General features: G+C 45.2%; 1 protein-coding gene across 9 annotated transcripts in view; it reads left to right on the forward strand.

Annotated features, from left to right (window-relative positions):
- LOC121497332 (protocadherin gamma-C4) overlaps positions 1–18296 on the forward strand; it is a 186955-nt gene that overhangs the window by 24364 nt on the left and 144295 nt on the right. The window contains exons 1-2 of one of the 9 annotated variants that reach the window (XM_041766865.1): positions 5500–8088; positions 10319–10568. The exons of 2 other annotated variants lie outside the window; for them this stretch is intronic. In XM_041766865.1, the coding sequence (XP_041622799.1) occupies positions 5674–8088; positions 10319–10321 (2418 nt within the window). In that variant the 5' untranslated portion in view covers positions 5500–5673 and the 3' untranslated portion in view covers positions 10322–10568. Of the gene's footprint in view, positions 1–226; positions 2872–5499; positions 8089–10318; positions 12998–14100; positions 14947–15244; positions 18292–18296 lie in introns of those variants that run through there. 6 more of the 9 variants (XM_041766860.1, XM_041766842.1, XM_041766852.1 and 3 more) reach the window with 6 other exon arrangements.

Here is an 18296-nt window from a genome sequence, read left to right on the forward strand (position 1 = left end):
TAAGGTTAGAACATGACTTATTGAGGAACTTGACGTTACACACTTTAACATAGAGCAGTTCAACTGTGCTAAATAGACACCAAAACCATTACCTCTGATAAAGAGTGTTTCAGGTGTTAGGAAACTTAAAAATGACTGACATGGGTTTGTCTCAGAGGGTGCAGTAAACCATTAGGCCTCTGAGTGTCGCTGTTGACCACTTAAGGAGGCAAACGGAGCTGGGGAGCTAGTCCACCATTTTCTCCATCCAAAAAAGCAAAGAGCCAGTCGATCAGACTCCGGAAGTCCGAGGCTGCTACAAAGCTCACTTTGTCAGTCACCCAGCTCTGTGACCCATAAATTAGGACCATAAAGGGCTTAGTTCCTTGAGAAAAAATAAGATTTGAGTCCGTCGTGGGCAATTGGAACCGAATTCACAGAAAACAATTCACCAAAGAGGAAATGACCAAATACCTGAGATTCAAACACCGCGGAGGACTGGCCCTGCTGTGCATACTTCTGGGGATGCTGTGCAAGTCTGGATCTGGGCAGATCCACTACTCAGTTCAGGAGGAGCTGGACAAAGGCTCCTTTGTGGGCAACATCTCCAAGAACCTGGGACTCGAGCCCTGGCAGCTGATGGAGCACGGAGTCCGCATCGTCTCTAGAGGTAGGACGCGGCTCTTTGCTCTGAACCTGCGAAGCGGCAGCTTGATTACAGCAGGCAGGATAGACCGGGAGGAGCTCTGCGCTCAGATCACACTGTGTCTGGTAAAATTTAATATCTTGGTTGAAGACAAATTGAAAATTTTTGAAGTACAAATAGAAATTAAAGACATTAATGATAATGCTCCTGATTTTCTAACAGAGGAATTGGAAATAAAAATTGGTGAACTAACAGCTCCTGGAACTCGATTTCCACTTAAGACTGCATTTGACCCAGATGTGGGCATGAACTCCCTTCAGAACTATCACCTCAGCCCCAATGACTACTTTTCCCTGACTGTGAAGCATGTCTCTGGCGGGGCCAAGTACCCAGAGCTAGTGCTGGAGAGGGCTTTGGACCGTGAGCAAAAGAAAGTTCACCAGCTTGTCCTCATTGCTTCTGATGGTGGCAACCCTGTCCTCTCTGGCAACTTGTGCATCCGAGTGATAGTTCTGGATGCAAATGACAACCCACCAGTGTTTACTCAATCTGAATATCAAGTAAGTGTTCAGGAGAACTTGCCAGTGGGTACCACGCTGCTCACAGTGAATGCCACTGACCCTGATGAAGGATTCAATGCTCAAGTGTCCTATATTCTAGATAAAATGCCTGGGAAAGTCGCTCAGATTTTTTATCTCAATTCAGTGACTGGAGATATATCAATTTTGAGAAGTCTAGATTATGAGGATGCTATGTTCTATGAAATTAAAGTTGAAGCACAAGATGGACCCGGTCTTCTTTCAAGAGCTAAGATTTTAGTCACAGTTCTGGATGTGAATGACAATGCCCCAGAAGTTACAATCACTTCTCTTACTGGATCAGTCCCAGAAGAGGCTACTGCTGGAAGAGAAATTGCCCTTATCAATGTGCATGACCGAGATTCTGGGCAAAATGGGCAAGTCACAGTTTTTGTCCTGGGAAATATGCCGTTTAATTTAGAAAAATCAATAGACCAATATTACCGATTAGTGACAGCCAGATCTCTAGATCGTGAACAGGTGTCTGAATACAACATCACTCTCAGAGCCACAGATGGGGGAAATCCCCCACTGTCCACAAACACTCATATCATTGTGCATGTTGCAGACATCAATGACAACCCACCTGCCTTCAGTCAGGCCACCTACTCTGCCTACATTCTTGAAAACAATCCTAGGGGAGCTTCCATCTTCTGTGTGACCACCCAGGATCCGGATAGCATCCACAACGCCCACATTACTTATGCACTGACTGAGGATACTATCCAGGGAGTGCCTCTCTCCACCTATGTCTCCATCAATTCCAACACTGGTGTCCTGTATGCGCTCTGTTCCTTTGACTATGAGCAGGTTAGAGACCTACACCTATTGGTGACAGCCTGTGACAATGGGAACCCGCCACTCAGCAGCAATGTGTCAATTAGCATATTCGTGCTGGACCAAAATGACAATGTGCCTGAAATCTTGTACCCCACCCTTCCCACCGACGGTTCCACAGGTGTGGAGCTGGCTCCCCGATCCGCAGAGCCTGGCTACCTGGTCACCAAGGTGGTGGCAGTGGACAGAGACTCAGGCCAGAACGCCTGGCTGTCCTACCACCTGCTCAAGGCCAGCGAGCCTGGGCTCTTCCAGGTGGGGCAGCACACAGGAGAGGTGCGCACAGCGCGGGCCCTGCTGGACAGAGATGCGCTCAAGCAGAGCCTGGTGGTGGTGGTGCAGGACCACGGCCAGCCCCCTCTCTCCGCCACCGCCACGCTCACCGTGGCTGTGGCCGACAGCATCCCAGACGTCCTGGCCGACCTAAGCAGCCTCGAGTCTCCTGACAACCCAGATGACTCTGACCTCACGCTGTACCTGGTGGTGGCTGTGGCCTCAGTCTCCTGCATCTTCCTCGCCTTTGTCATCGTGCTGCTGGTGCTCAGACTGAGGCGCTGGCACGCGTCGCGTCTGCTCCAGGCTGCAGGAGGAGGGCTGCTGGGCGTGCCGGCCTCGGCCTCGCAGTTTGTGGGCGTGGACGGGGTGCGGGCGTTCCTGCAGACCTATTCTCATGAGGTGTCCCTGACCGCGGGCTCGCGGGAGAGTCACATGATCTTCCCGCAGCCCAACTATGCGGACACGCTCATCAGCCAGGACAGCTGTGGGAAAAGCGAGCCTCTTCTGATAACCCAGGATATATCGGAAACGAAAGGAAACTCCAGCTTACTTAAGGTAGGTTTCTTTCTTTCTTGGAATATTATAAAGAACAATTATGCTGGCATGGCTAATATAAAGATTTTAATACACATTTTTTTGAAAATAAAACAACGTGGTAGTCCTCAGTTTTGTTTAAATATTTGTTTCTCTCTTCTTCTGGGCTTATGGTAGAGCTGATCTTCCTGACGTGGTTATGACTAAGTAGGCCTAAGTAACTAGTTCTATTATATAATAAATGACAATAATATGTGCCTCTCCGTGGAGGAAGCTCCTATTGGCATTGTAAGAATTTCCAGATTTCTAAGTTATTTTTTGAAATTGTGGTTGTTCCTTCTATCTGAATGCTTGAATATAACAAGAGCTCTGTGGTTGTCATTCACTAATGTGTATACCTTTGATAAATAGACCTTTTTCATTTTAATTTCCTGTGATTTGAGGTTTGTTGCTCCAAACTATTTAGCTTATCCTCACTGGCACAAATAAAAAAAAATAAATATTAGGTATTTTAGAGTCCTGTAAAATGATGCTTGCTCTTTCCATGCCATGCCATATTCTTCAACTCAATGACATAAAAACTGTTGAGTAAAAAAATGTAAAGTTTGGTCAAATGTTTTTACGTGGCCTGTATTTCTTACTGTGTATACCTGAGGTATGCGTGATGTATGTGCTCATTCATACTGATTTCAGCCTTTTGTCTGAAGGTGGGGAGGTCAATTGCCTAAATTGTTAGAAGTCTTGAAGTGACATTTCTTGTCCTTTGAGAAGGATAAGAAAATGCCGGAGATATGTTTCAGTCTCAGCAGGACAATTCCAGACCAGCTACTCCAACAATGGACTAGAGTCCTTTCTTGAGCCAGAAATTTTTGGCTCAATTTGAAATTTATGAAATTCACCCATCAAATCACCTCAGAGAGTCACCCAAAATCTATTTCATTAGGTTTCAAATAAAGTAACATATCTCTCCCTCAATACATTAGAAGGAGATATTATATTCAATAGTGTGAGATGCAGGGCCTGAGCCAAATAACTGAGAGCATAGCAGAGAAAGGTATATTTTCACTCAAACATGCAAATACATCACAGAAAAAGCACATGATCTTCAAAATGTCTTCTTTAAGGAAGAGTCTTTATATTAGTATCACTTTCTTCATAATAAGAAAAATTGCTAAATGGGTAGTGCCCCCAGGAACTTCAGCTGCTCTAAGAGATTTTCTAATAATCCTGTATAAAACAAAGTCTACACGAATGTTATGAAAATGTACAGAGAGTACAAAGACTGTACAATTTCCATCAACTTGTATAGATGCTGAAAAGTCTCAGACATTCCATTTTCATAGAAAGGATTTTCTTAAGGATAGGCAAGAATTCATTACAATAGAAAGGGAGAAGGTTAATGGCAAAAGGAAGAGAAAATATAAATTCATAAAGTAGGGAAAACAATGAAAATAATGTCATAGGAAAATAGTCTGTTATGACTGGAGAGTAATGTGAGTTTGGATTAACATTGCAAAACAGGAGAATAAATCATTACATTGATATCTAATTTGGTAATGCATTTGAAATAAAGGTATTTGTTTTAGTTTTCCAAGGTGAGTTCAAGGATTATAAGGTAAGTTCCAAAATGGAGTGTCTAAGGACTCTCAACACCTCTCCAAGATTTACCAGTGATCAAGTCAAACTCACTATACTTATCAATGGTATAAATCAGCTGGATCTGAGTATTGGCATTATGGTGTATTACATATACATTCATATAATAAAAAGCACCGATTTCATAAAAATAATAAATATGGCATTCACAAGATTCAGCTGTATAAAAGCATGTGTATTAAATTGGTCACTAACAAAGTTATCAGGCTGTGCTGTACTTAATGAGAAGACTACCTGTTTTTAAAAAGTGAGCAATAGGGATCCCTGGGTGGTGCAGCGGTTCGGCGCCTGCCTTTGGCCCAGGGCGCGATCCTGGAGACCCGGGATCGAATCCTACATCGGGCTCCCGGTGCATGGAGCCTGCTTCTCCCTCTGCCTGTGTCTCTGCCTCTCTCTCTCTCTCTCTCTCTCTCTCTCTCTCTCTGTGACTATCATAAATAAATAATAATAAAAAAATTTAAAAAAAAATAAAAATAAAAAGTGAGCAATACATTAAAATAAGTCTAGAGTCTTGACTTTTTTGCAAAGATTTTATCTTTGAAAAGTATTACTGAATTGATAAAGTATTTTTGGAGAGAGTTAAAATACTATATAAAGGAGGTTATGGATTTTACAAAAATGTATGGATCATAGTTCACGAAAGTGTGGGTAAAAAGCCAGTAACTTATTTCATCTGCACTACTCACGCCAGTGTTCACCAATACAGTGAAATCACTGAAGATATTTTTACCCCCTAAACTGAAAAAAGGTGGTATACCTTGTGAATTTTTTAATGCAAAAAAGAATGTAAAATGATAACAATACTTATGAAATGATAAAAACTAGAACATGCCAAATGTAGAGGGTAAATATGAATACTTAGGTTTTCAACAAATAAGATACGTAGATTTGAGAGCTTACTCGTGGAGGGTAAATGGCTGGACAATATGCAGTTCTCCCAGACAACCTCCGGGCGCCGCTGTTGACCAAAGGGAAGAAAGGTTCTAAATTCTGTGGGAGACAGGCGGTGTTTTCCTGCTTTGTCCTGCGCACATAAGAAGGCGGAGGCTGTACCCACCAACTCAAGTCCTGCCCTCAAATCACAAAAGCCCAGGTGCTGTCTTTGATTTTTTTAAACATCTCAGAGACATCCTGAAAAGAAGCTTCCCAGTGAGATAAAAAAAAAAAATGCAAAGAAGCTCCGGAAAAACTGAACTGATGAAAATTCAGGTACTGTTTCTCTTTCTGCTGTCTTTGCTGTGGGGGGCTATATCCCAGCAGATCCAGTACACTATTCCAGAGGAGCAGGCCAAGGGCTTGCGGGTGGGGAACCTTGCCAAGGACCTGAAGCTCAGTGTCCAGGAGTTGCCAGCTCGAAAACTGTGGGTTAGTGCAGAGAATTTCTTCAGTGTGAGTACAGAGAGTGGGGATTTGTTGGTGAATGGTAGAATAGATCGAGAAGAAATTTGTGGGAGGAAGTCGGAGTGTACACTAGAATTTGAAATGGTTGCTGAAAATCCAATGAATGTTTTCCATGTGATTGTTGAAATCCAAGATATTAATGACAATGCACCACGTTTCATGGCAAAAGTCATTGACTTGGAAATCTGTGAGTCAGCCTTACCAGGTGTAAAATTCCCTTTGGATTCTGCACAAGATGCAGATGCAGAAAGTAACTCACTGAAGATATACACTATCAACCCCAATGAACACTTCTCTGTGACAATGAAGGAAAGTCCTGACGGAAGTAAATACCCAGAATTACTGCTGGAAAAACCTCTGGACAGAGAACAGCAGAGCTCTCACCAGTTAATCCTGACTGCCATGGACGGTGGAGACCCTCCCCTAAGCGGCACCACCCAGATTCGGATTCAGGTCACCGATGCCAATGATAATGCTCCAGTGTTCAGCCAGGACACATACAGAGTTAGCCTCCAAGAAAACGTGCCCTGGGGGACCTCTGTGCTGCAAGTGATGGCTACCGACCAGGACGAGGGTGTTAATGCAGAGATCACCTATGCCTTCCTCAGTGCCTCAACAAGTACCAGCCTCCTCTTCAATCTCAATCCAAATACTGGTGACATTACAACCAATGGTACACTGGACTTTGAAAAGACAAGTAGATACATGCTGGTTGTAGAAGCCAAGGATGGAGGAGTGCACACGGCTCACTGTAATGTTCAGATTGAAATTGTTGATGAGAATGACAATGCTCCAGAGGTTACATTGATGTCCTTTTCTAACCAGATTCCAGAGGATTCAGATCTTGGAACTGTAATAGCCCTATTTAAAGTGAGAGACCAGGACTCTGGGCAAAACAGTCTGGTTACCTGCTATATTCAGGAAGAAAGTCCTTTCAAATTAGAATCCACCTCCAAGAATTATTACAAGCTGGTGATTGACAGTGCCCTAGATAGGGAGCAGATGGCAGAGTACAATGTCACCATTACAGCCACAGACAAGGGCAAGCCATCCCTATCCTCCAGTAAAAGCGTCTTCCTACACATCACCGATGTCAACGACAACGCGCCAGTTTTCCACCAGGCCTCCTACGTGGTCCACGTGGCCGAAAACAACCCTCCTGGAGCCTCCATCGCCCAAGTCAGCGCCTCCGACCCCGACCTGGGGCCCAACGGCCGCGTCTCCTACTCCATCGTGGCCAGCGACCTGGAGCCACGGGCGCTGGCGTCCTACGTGTCGGTGAGCGCGCAGAGCGGCGTGGTGTTCGCGCAGCGCGCCTTCGACCACGAGCAGCTGCGCGCCTTCGAGCTGACCCTGCAGGCCCGCGACCAGGGCTCGCCCGCGCTCAGCGCCAACGTGAGCCTGCGCGTGTTGGTGGGCGACCGCAACGACAACGCGCCGCGGGTGCTGTACCCGGCGCTGGGGCCCGACGGCTCGGCGCTCTTCGACACGGTGCCGCGCGCCGCGCAGCCCGGCTACCTGGTCACCAAGGTGGTGGCGGTGGACGCCGACTCGGGACACAATGCCTGGCTGTCATACCACGTGCTGCAGGCCAGCGAGCCGGGACTCTTCAGCCTGGGGCTGCGCACGGGCGAGGTGCGCACGGCGCGTGCCTTGGGCGACAGGGACGCGGCCCGCCAGCGCCTGCTGGTCGCCGTGCGGGATGGGGGACAGCCGCCCCTGTCGGCCACAGCCACGCTGCTCCTGGTTTTCGCTGACAGCTTGCAGGAGGCGCTGCCAGACGTCAGCGAGCGCCAGGCGCCCGCTGATCCCCAGGCTGAGCTGCAGTTCTACCTGGTGGTGGCTTTGGCCTTGATCTCCGTGCTCTTCCTCCTCGCGGTGATTCTGGCGGTTGCCCTGCGCCTGGGACGCTCCTCCAGCTCCACCACCTGGGGCTGCTTTCAGCCTGGTCTGTGTGTCAAGTCCGGACCTGTGGTTCCTCCCAACTTTAGTGAAGGGACTTTGCCTTATTCCTACAATCTGTGCATTGCCTCACAATCAGCTAAGACAGAGTTTAATTTTCCCAACCTGAAACCAGAAATGGTTCCTCCTCGGGATCTCCTTTGTGATGATCCTTCTATGGATGGATGTGTCAGCAGTGAAGACCCCCAACTCGTTTATGAATCAGCTTTTGCCTCTCACGTGAGTTTCTGCAAACCTACTTTTATTCTCTGTAGTGCATAATTATTTTTTACTGTTGTTCATTTTTCTGGTGATAATTCTAGTCAAAGAGGTGTATGGGACGGGTGGAGTTTGGTTCCTTGATTGTTCAGTAGTCTTGGCAATTGCCTAATTAATACTTCTCAATCTGTACTGTTAACAATTTTGTATGATCAGAAATTATTGCTAAAGAGAGCTTGTTCTTGGATGCTACTTTTAATAATAACACTGCCTTTCTTAGTTGATGTGTGATACCTTTTTTATTTTTTTTGTGATACCTTTTTTTAAAGCTTTATTCTTAGTATACGGTTTGCCAAAGTGAGCACTCAAGCTTTATTCTTTATAACTGTAGTTACAGTTCTACTTAAGTTAGTTTATGTTCATCTTCATCAGATATATTATAGTTTTTCATCTTTTGCTGCAATGTGTATTTTTAGTAGAGCCTTCATAATTATGCCTCTTAGCACTTCTTTGCCTTATCACATGTAGTAAAGACCAATTTGATCACTAATTTTGGATCAATTTTATTCACACTCCATAATCTCATTCAAAAATAAATTTCCAGTCACCTGGCTGGTTCAGTCAGTAGAACATGTGAGTCTTGATATCTGTGTTGTGGGTTCCAGCCACACACTGGGTGTAGAGATTACTTAAAAATAAAATCTTTAAAAGAATCTTAACCATTCTTTAGTAATTTATTTTTATATTCTTTTTACTTTGTCAGTTACGATAAGGAATGTAATGAAACTTTTTTTCAAAGATTTATTTACACAGAAAGAGAGAGAGAGAGAGAGAGAGAGAGAGGCAGAGACACAGGCAGAGGGAGAAGCAGGCTCCATGCCGGGAGCCCAATGTGGAACTCGATCCCTAGACTCCAGGATCGTGCCCTGGGCCAAAGGCAGGCACAAAATCGCTGAGCCACCCAGGGATCCCCAAAACTTTTTGTATATAAAGCCTCTCTCATATTTCTTTTTTTAAGTATAGGTTTCTGAGAAGTGAGTCTAAGTTTTTCTTTTTTTTTTTTGAGTCTGTTTTTCAAAACATCGCATTTTACCTCCCAATCCCCAGCAATTTGTGAGTCCTTTGAGGAATGTGAAAATTACCTTTAATTTGCTCCCCAAAGTCTTAATGATTTTATTACTCTGAATAAATAATGGACTTTCTTGTCTGATTAAAATTTATGAATAACTTCTAGAAGCTAATTAGCATGTGAGGAATAATCTAAAGAATTGGCTACTTGGTGCTTTATATCAAATTTTGTAAAATTAGTTAATTAGTCAAAGTACTCATTTATAAGAAAACTGAAACATGCAGTAATAACATATATACGACTACTAAAAATTTTCCTTTTTTGTAGTTATTTCTAAAATCAGATCTACAATAAACTTATAAATGATAGTAAAATAATACCTTCTGGATGTGTCCTTATGTGAAAAAAGATACTGAAAATGTCTGTTTTTTTACAAAGTTTCCATTTAACTTTTCTGTCATTCTTTATTTTAATATCAGTTACTTATTATTTTAGGCTTTGCAGTTATATTAGTGATACACTCATTAAACACTGGAAAAACTTTCAGTGTTTGAGTGTCTACTCTGTGGAAGGTGCTGTTCTAAAGTTTTAGTACACACTGTGAACATGATGGTCACAAACATAGCCTGTGACCTAAAATCTTCTAATACAAAATTAATGAACAAATTAACTTCCCAGACCTACTATCATATTTGCCAAGCCCATTTGCACAGGATAGCTCTTGAACAGTAGATGTTTTCTTAAAAGGGAATTCAAAAGTTGCCCCAGATTCTAAAGGGTCAACTCATGTGAGGGAACTTATTTCTATAAGGAAGGACTAAATCTCCAACTTCTCTGACCTGACACTGTTTTTTCACCTACCTATGCTTTCATTCTTCAAGTTCATCCTTGTTTCTGGAAAGGATAAATGTGTCCCTTACACAGTGCACTGCACCAAAAATGGACTGTGAAAATAAATAATGGAAAAGTTTAAAGGATAAAAATTCTTAGAAAAAATCATTTTTCTTTGAAAATAAATAAATTACTTTGGAAGCTTTATTGTACAGTAACCTTTGGATCATGCTTGGATTTTCATTGCAAATAAAAACAGGAGCTTGAATTTTATTCTTTTAGGAGAAATAGGTTATGAAAAATAAATGATATAAACAGGTAGTGCTTTTCTTCACCAAAAATATATTGCAGTAACAGGTTAGGACTCTGAGTGTCGCTGTTCACCAATCAGGGGAAACGTAACCAGGAATTTAATCGGAACCAGAAGATTTCTGCATCACAAAGTATTAGCCCTGTGGCTTTAGGAAGCTTAAGACTGGACACCAGAATTCCAACATCCAACGGTGAAAGCACATAATCTTGGACCCTGAAGATCCTGGGGCTCCTCTGGTCTCCACTGAGGAAACACCCAAGCGCAAGCTATTCCACAGCGGGGCGGTAATGGCGGCTCCTCCTTATCACCCAGACTGCAGCCGGCTGGTCGGGATTTGCGTTCTCCTGGGGGCCCTGTGGAAAATCCAGGCCGAACAGATCCGCTACTCTGTGCCTGAGGAGCTGGAGAAAGGCTCTTATGTGGGCAATATCGCCAAGGACCTGGGACTGGAGCCCCGGGAGCTGGAGGAGCGTGGAGTCCGCATTGTTTCCAGAGGTAGGACGCAGCTCTTTGCTCTGAACCTGCGAAGCGGCAGCTTGGTCACAGCGGGTAGGATAGACCGGGAGGAACTCTGTGACAGATCTCCAAAGTGTGTAGTAAGCCTGGAGATTCTTCTGGAGGACAAAGTGAAGATTTTTGGAATAGAAGTGGAAATTATCGATGTTAATGATAATGCGCCCACCTTTGGGATAGAGCAAAGGGAAATAAAAGTTGCTGAAAATGAAAATCCTGGGACAAGATTTCCTCTTCCTGAAGCTTTTGATCCAGATGTAGGAGTAAACTCCTTGCAGGGTTACCAGCTCAGCTCGAATGTTCACTTCTCCCTAGATGTGCCAAGTGGAGCAGATGGCATTAGGTCCCCTGAGCTGGTGCTGGAGCTTGCCCTAGACCGAGAAGAAGAGGCAGTTCACCACCTCCTTCTCACTGCCTTTGACGGAGGTGACTTGGCTCACTCTGGCACTGTCAAGATTCATGTAACACTTGTGGATACCAACGACAACGCTCCTGTATTCACTCAGCCAGAGTACCATGTGAATGTTCTGGAGAACGTGCCAGTGGGCTACCGGCTACTCACTGTAAAAGCCACTGATCCAGATGAAGGAGCCAACGGAGAAGTAACCTATTCTTTCCGCAAAGTGAGAGATAAAATGTCCCAACTATTCCAATTGAATTCTTTGACTGGGGACATAACAATATTGGGGGATCTAGATTATGAAAACTCTGGATTTCATGATATAGATGTAGAAGCCCATGATGGACCTGGTCTCCGAGCCAGAAGTAAGGTACTGGTGACAGTTCTGGATGTAAATGACAATGCTCCAGAAGTCACTGTTACATCTCTCACCAGCTCTATCCAAGAAACTTCTTCCCCAGGTACGGTAATTGCACTTTTCAATGTACATGACAGTGATTCAGGAGAGAATGGCCTTGTCACATGTTCTATTCTGGATAATCTGCCATTCACACTTGAAAAGACCTATGGAAATTATCATCGGTTGTTGACACGCAGAACACTGGATAGGGAAGAGGTCTCAGAATACAACATCACAGTAACTGCCACTGATCATGGAATTCCACCACTGTCCACAGAAACTCACATATTACTGCAGGTGGCAGACATCAATGACAACCCACCTGCTTTCCCTCACGCTTCCTACTCTGCCTACATTCCTGAAAACAACCCCAAAGGAGCCTCCATTTTATCCATGTCTGCCCAGGACCCTGACAGCATGGAGAATGCCAGAGTCACTTACTCCTTGGCTGAGGACACACTCCATGGGATGCCTCTCTCCTCCTATGTTTCCATCAACTCTGATACTGGTGTCCTGTATGCACTGCGCTCCTTCGACTATGAGCAGATTAGAGACCTGCAACTGTTAGTGACAGCCAGCGACAGCGGGGAACCTCCACTCAGCAGCAATGTATCCTTGAGTATTTTCATTCTGGACCAAAATGACAATGCCCCCGAAATCCTGTACCCCACCCTCCCCACTGATGGTTCCACAGGTGTGGAGCTGGCACCTCGATATGCAGAGTCTGGCTACCTGGTCACCAAGGTGGTGGCAGTGGACAGAGACTCGGGCCAGAACGCCTGGCTGTCCTACCACCTGCTCAAGGCCAGCGAGCCTGGGCTCTTCCAGGTGGGGCTGCACACAGGAGAGGTGCGCACAGCTCGGGCCCTGCTGGACAGAGATGTGCTCAAGCAGAGCCTGGTGGTGGTGGTGCAGGACCACGGCCAGCCCCCTCTCTCGGCCACCATCACGCTCACTGTGGCCCTGGCCGACAGCATCCCAGACGTCCTGGCCGACCTAAGTAGCCTCGAGTCTCCTGACAACCCAGACGACTCTGACCTCACGCTGTACCTGGTGGTGGCTGTGGCCTCAGTCTCCTGCGTCTTCCTCGCCTTTGTCATCGTGCTGCTGGCGCTCAGGCTGAGGCGCTGGCACGCGTCGCGTCTGCTCCAGGCTGCAGGAGGAGGGCTGCTGGGCGTGCCGGCCTCGGCCTCGCAGTTTGTGGGCGTGGACGGGGTGCGGGCGTTCCTGCAGACCTATTCTCACGAGGTGTCCCTGACCGCGGGCTCGCGGGAGAGTCACGTGATCTTCCCGCAGCCCAACTATGTGGACACGCTCCTCAGCCAGGAGAGCTGTGGGAAAAGCGAGCCTCTTCTGATAACTCAGGATATATCGGAAACGAAAGGAGACGCTAGTCTTCATCAGGTGAGTCAATGTTGCCACATCAAAACATAGGCAGAGAGCAATATAAATGTCTCCAATTGAATAAGATAGGTAATATATAAAGACATTTGTCTTTTAGTCTTCTATTACTTTAAAGGGGAGGGGCAAGTGATACCTCAAAAATAATATCAGTTACTACTCATAAAAGTTATTTCATTTGTAGTCTTCATTCAGTTTTAGTCTCAGCAGGAATTTCTTAATTTTATACCTCTAAGCATCTCCATCCTTTAAGTGTCATTTTCATTTAGATATTAGTGAAAGGATAGATTAGAACTGTGAAATGTGGAGCATTTGTCTGCTCAGTGGGTAGAGTATGCAACTCTTGATCTTAGAGTCATGAGTTCGGGCCTCGTGTTGGGGTAGAGATTACTTCTTTTTTTCTTTTTTTTTAATTTTAAAAATTTTATTTATTCATGAGAGACAGAGAGAGAGAAGCAGAGAAACAGGCAGAGGGAGAAGTTGGCTCCGTACAGGGAGCCTGATGTGGGACTTGATCCCGGGTCTCCAGGATCATGCCCTGGGCTGAAGGCAGGCACTAAACCACTGAACCACCCAGGCTGCCCTATTTTTTATTTTTCTAACTAGGTTCCACACCCATGGTGAAGCCCAACACAGGGCTCGAACTCACAATCCTGAGATCAGGACCAGAGCTGAAATCAAGAGTAGGCTGCTTAATGGACTGAGTCCTTGAGATGCTCTAGATGATGACTTAAAAAAAAAAGAACTGAAATGAAAGGCAATTGTATAAAATCATATTATTCTGTCGTATGACGCTGTTACTGATTCTAGCTTGACTTTTTAAATTTCCTCTTTTCTACTTTGAAATTTTCTTTTTTCTGAAAATTAAACAGTGACAATTTATAAATACTGGAGGAAATGTAACTTTTAGGTATAATTTTAAAAGGGATAGTTTCTCAATTGGATTGGTGTATTTCACATATTTTGTTGTTGCAGTTTTTGAGAGGCACCAGCAGTAACTATGTGATTCCTTTGGCACACTTCTTTGATTACCAAAAATATTGGCCATTATTTCATTCATCTTTAAGTAGGTTGAAGGAGTAATTTTAGTAATTTCTAAATTTCAGGGTACCTGGGTGGCTCAGTTGGTTGAGCATCTGCCTTCAGCTTGGTCATGATCCCAAGGTCCTGGGATGGAGCCCCACATCATGCTGAGCAGGGAGTCTGCTTCTCCCTCTTCTCCTGGTTCATGCTATCTCTTGCTATCTGTGTCACTCTCTCTAAGTAATAAATAATTTAACTAAATAATAATTTCTAAATTTCCTATTATAGCATCACAATGAAATCCTTCTTGATTTCTAAGGAAAATATAAGTTTCAAAACCTTTCCTTTCTCATCATGAGAGTGACTTATAAACGTTGGGTAACTTGGATTCTGTATTGATACAATTTATGCTACGTAGTAAGTAGGCTTCATCGTTGCTCCTGAAAATTGCTCTCAGTTAGTTTTGAGATGGCTCTGGGATGATCTGATATGGGGAAAATATTTTGCATGCAAGGGATATACAACACTTTTGTTCTTTGTGCCTTCCTTTAGTTCTGTGAGTTAACTAAGAATTTGTGAATGTCTAGGGCTACACAAATTAGTGCTCTTTAGATAGCCAGGAATTGTAGTAATAGATTGTGGACTATGCTTCAATTCAACTTAAGAAGGAGCATTTTAGTTTCTAAATGCTTTTTGTCTTTGTGGGAAACTGTGTGAGATACATGGAAAAATAGAATGTCATGTGATACAATTAGCTGACAGGGGGAAAGGAGAGAGAGGAAATATTGAGATTCTGAGGAGAGATTAAAATACTGAAGCCAGGGGCACCTGAGTGGCTCAATAGGTTAAGCATCTGCCTTTGGCTCAGATCATGATCCCAGAGTCCTGGGATCAAGTCCAGAATTGGGCTCCCTGCTCAGCAGGGAGTCAACTTCACCCTCTTCCTCTGCCTGCCACTCCTCCTGCTGTTCTCTCTCTCTCTCTCTCAAATAAATAAATAAATAAATAAAGTCTTTTTAAAAATAAATAAAATACTGAAGCTTTAAAATAAAATTTGGAAATATCAATTGGCCTGAAACTGCATCAAGCATATTTGGATGCTGGCATTAGGAATATATTCCAGAATCAGAGTGATACATATTTTAAATGTCTAGGAGAACAGTAGATAATTGTTATCCTAATATCACACAGGAAATGTATTTTTATTTGAGTATCCACTTGATTTATTTTAGAAAATAGTATTTCTGGTTAAGTAAATTATTGTGCAACCATATGATGGAAGAAATAAATGAGAAAGCCCTTTATGTACTGATACGAAATAATTTCATGATATAATGAGTGAAAATGCAGAATATGTTATATTGTATACTTACATTTATGTATTAAAGGGGGGAGAACATTTATAAAAATCTGCACTATACAAAACATCTCTCTGGAATGGTACACAAAAAAAAGTAACACTTATTTCTCCTGGGACAAATGAGTTCATGAAAGCAGAGGAGAAAATGTTCTGCATATACCTTTTCAATTTGGAACTATATGGATATATGCCATTTTAAAAACTAATAAATACTCTCAGTAAATTAAAAAAATATATATTTCGCAAAACATTTACAAGAAATTGGTGCACTTCCACGAGAAGACCTCTGGGTGTCGGTGTAGGTCAAAAAAGTGAGAGAAGATGCATTTGGGAGCCTCTTAGAGGGTAACTTCCTGCTCAAACCAGCCATATAGAGACCAGTAAAGATTCAGATACGGAAAACAAAAGCAGAAAGAGAGACCCTCCCCGGCATTTTGCCATCCACAGAGGGCTTATTTCTCCTCTTGACCAAAAAGCAGAGCCACAGTGGAGAAAGAGGATGAGGCCGAGAGCAGAGTGGAGCAGCCCAGCGCGGTGGCGGCAGGTATTGTTGCCCTTCCTGATGTCTTTGTTCTGCGGGGCTCTCCCGGATCAGATCCGCTATTCAATTCCTGAAGAGCTGGCCAAAAACTCGGTGGTAGGAAACCTCGCCAAGGATCTGGGGCTCAGTGTCCGGGACTTGCCAGCCCGGAAACTGCGGATTAGCGCGGAGAAAGAATATTTCACTGTAAATCCTGAAAGTGGGGACTTACTTGTGAGTGACAGAATAGATCGAGAGCAGATATGTGGAAAGAAGTCTCTGTGTGTTCTGGATTTCGATATTGTCGCAGAAAACCCACTAAATATCTTTCACGTAGCAGTATTAGTGCAGGATATAAATGACAACACCCCAGTATTCAAACAGAATAAGATTGATTTAAAAATTGGAGAATCCACCAAGCCAGGTAAAACATTTCCACTAGACCCGGCCCTGGATTCAGATGCTGGTCCTAACTCACTGCAAAGATACCATCTTAATGACAATGAGTACTTTGATCTCTCAGAGAAACAGACTCCAAATGGACATAAATATCCTGAGCTGATTCTGAAACATTTTCTAGACAGAGAAAAACAGAGTTTCCATCAGTTGGTTCTAACAGCTGTGGATGGTGGGGACCCACCCCAGAGCGGCACCACCCAGATCCAAATTCAAGTGACCGATGCTAATGATAACCCTCCAGTGTTCATCCAAGACATCTACAAGGTCAGCCTGCAGGAAGGTGTGCCCCGGGGCTTCTCTGTGCTTCGGGTAACAGCCACTGACCAGGATGAGGGTGTCAACGCAGAGATCACCTACTCCTTTCATAATGTGGATGAACTAGTGGAACAGTTTTTTAACTTAGATAAAACAACAGGAGAAATCACGACAAAGGATTATTTTGATTTTGAAACTGCTAATAGTTACACTCTCAGTGTAGAAGCAAAAGATCCTGGAGATCTAGCAGCCCACTGCAGTATCCAAGTTGAAATTCTCGATGAAAATGATTGTGCACCTGAAGTGATGATGACTTCAATATTTACTCCCCTACCAGAAGATTCGCCACCAGGAACTGTGGTCGCCTTGATAAAAACAAGGGATAGAGACTCTGGAGAAAATGGAGAAGTTTACTGCAGCATCTTGGGAAAGGCCGAATTTATACTGAATTCTTACTCAAAGAACTATTACAAGCTAGTGACAGATGGTCCCCTGGACCGTGAGGAGATTCCGGAATACAACATCAGTGTAATGGCCACCGACAGGGGAAAGCCGCCCCTCTCTTCTAGTATAAGCATCACTCTGCACATTGCGGATGTCAACGACAACGCGCCAGTTTTCCACCAGGCCTCCTACGTGGTCCACGTGGCCGAAAACAACCCTCCTGGAGCCCCCATCGCCCAAGTCAGCGCCTCCGACCCCGACCTGGGGCCCAACGGCCGCGTCTCCTACTCCATCGTGGCCAGCGACCTGGAGCCACGGGCGCTGGCGTCCTACGTGTCGGTGAGCGCGCAGAGCGGCGTGGTGTTCGCGCAGCGCGCCTTCGACCACGAGCAGCTGCGCGCCTTCGAGCTGACCCTGCAGGCCCGCGACCAGGGCTCGCCCGCGCTCAGCGCCAACGTGAGCCTGCGCGTGTTGGTGGGCGACCGCAACGACAACGCGCCGCGGGTGCTGTACCCGGCGCTGGGGCCCGACGGCTCGGCGCTCTTCGACACGGTGCCGCGCGCCGCGCAGCCCGGCTACCTGGTCACCAAGGTGGTGGCGGTGGACGCCGACTCGGGACACAATGCCTGGCTGTCATACCACGTGCTGCAGGCCAGCGAGCCGGGACTCTTCAGCCTGGGGCTGCGCACGGGCGAGGTGCGCACGGCGCGTGCCTTGGGCGACAGGGACGCGGCCCGCCAGCGCCTGCTGGTCGCCGTGCGGGATGGGGGACAGCCGCCCCTGTCGGCCACAGCCACGCTGCTCCTGGTTTTCGCTGACAGCTTGCAGGAGGCGCTGCCAGACGTCAGCGAGCGCCAGGCGCCCGCTGATCCCCAGGCTGAGCTGCAGTTCTACCTGGTGGTGGCTTTGGCCTTGATCTCCGTGCTCTTCCTCCTCGCGGTGATTCTGGCGGTTGCCCTGCGCCTGGGACGCTCCTCCAGCTCCACCACCTGGGGCTGCTTTCAGCCTGGTCTGTGTGTCAAGTCCGGACCTGTGGTTCCTCCCAACTTTAGTGAAGGGACTTTGCCTTATTCCTACAATCTGTGCATTGCCTCACAATCAGCTAAGACAGAGTTTAATTTTCTTAATGTCACCCCGGAAGTGACTCCCTCTCAGGATCTCCTCTGTGAAGATGCCTCTTGGGTACCAAATACAAATCATGAAGGTGTACCATTTACATCAGATATTGTTTTAAAGGTGAG

The sequence above is a fragment of the Vulpes lagopus genome, chromosome 8, assembly GCF_018345385.1.
Source record: "Vulpes lagopus strain Blue_001 chromosome 8, ASM1834538v1, whole genome shotgun sequence".
NCBI lineage: Eukaryota > Metazoa > Chordata > Mammalia > Carnivora > Canidae > Vulpes > Vulpes lagopus.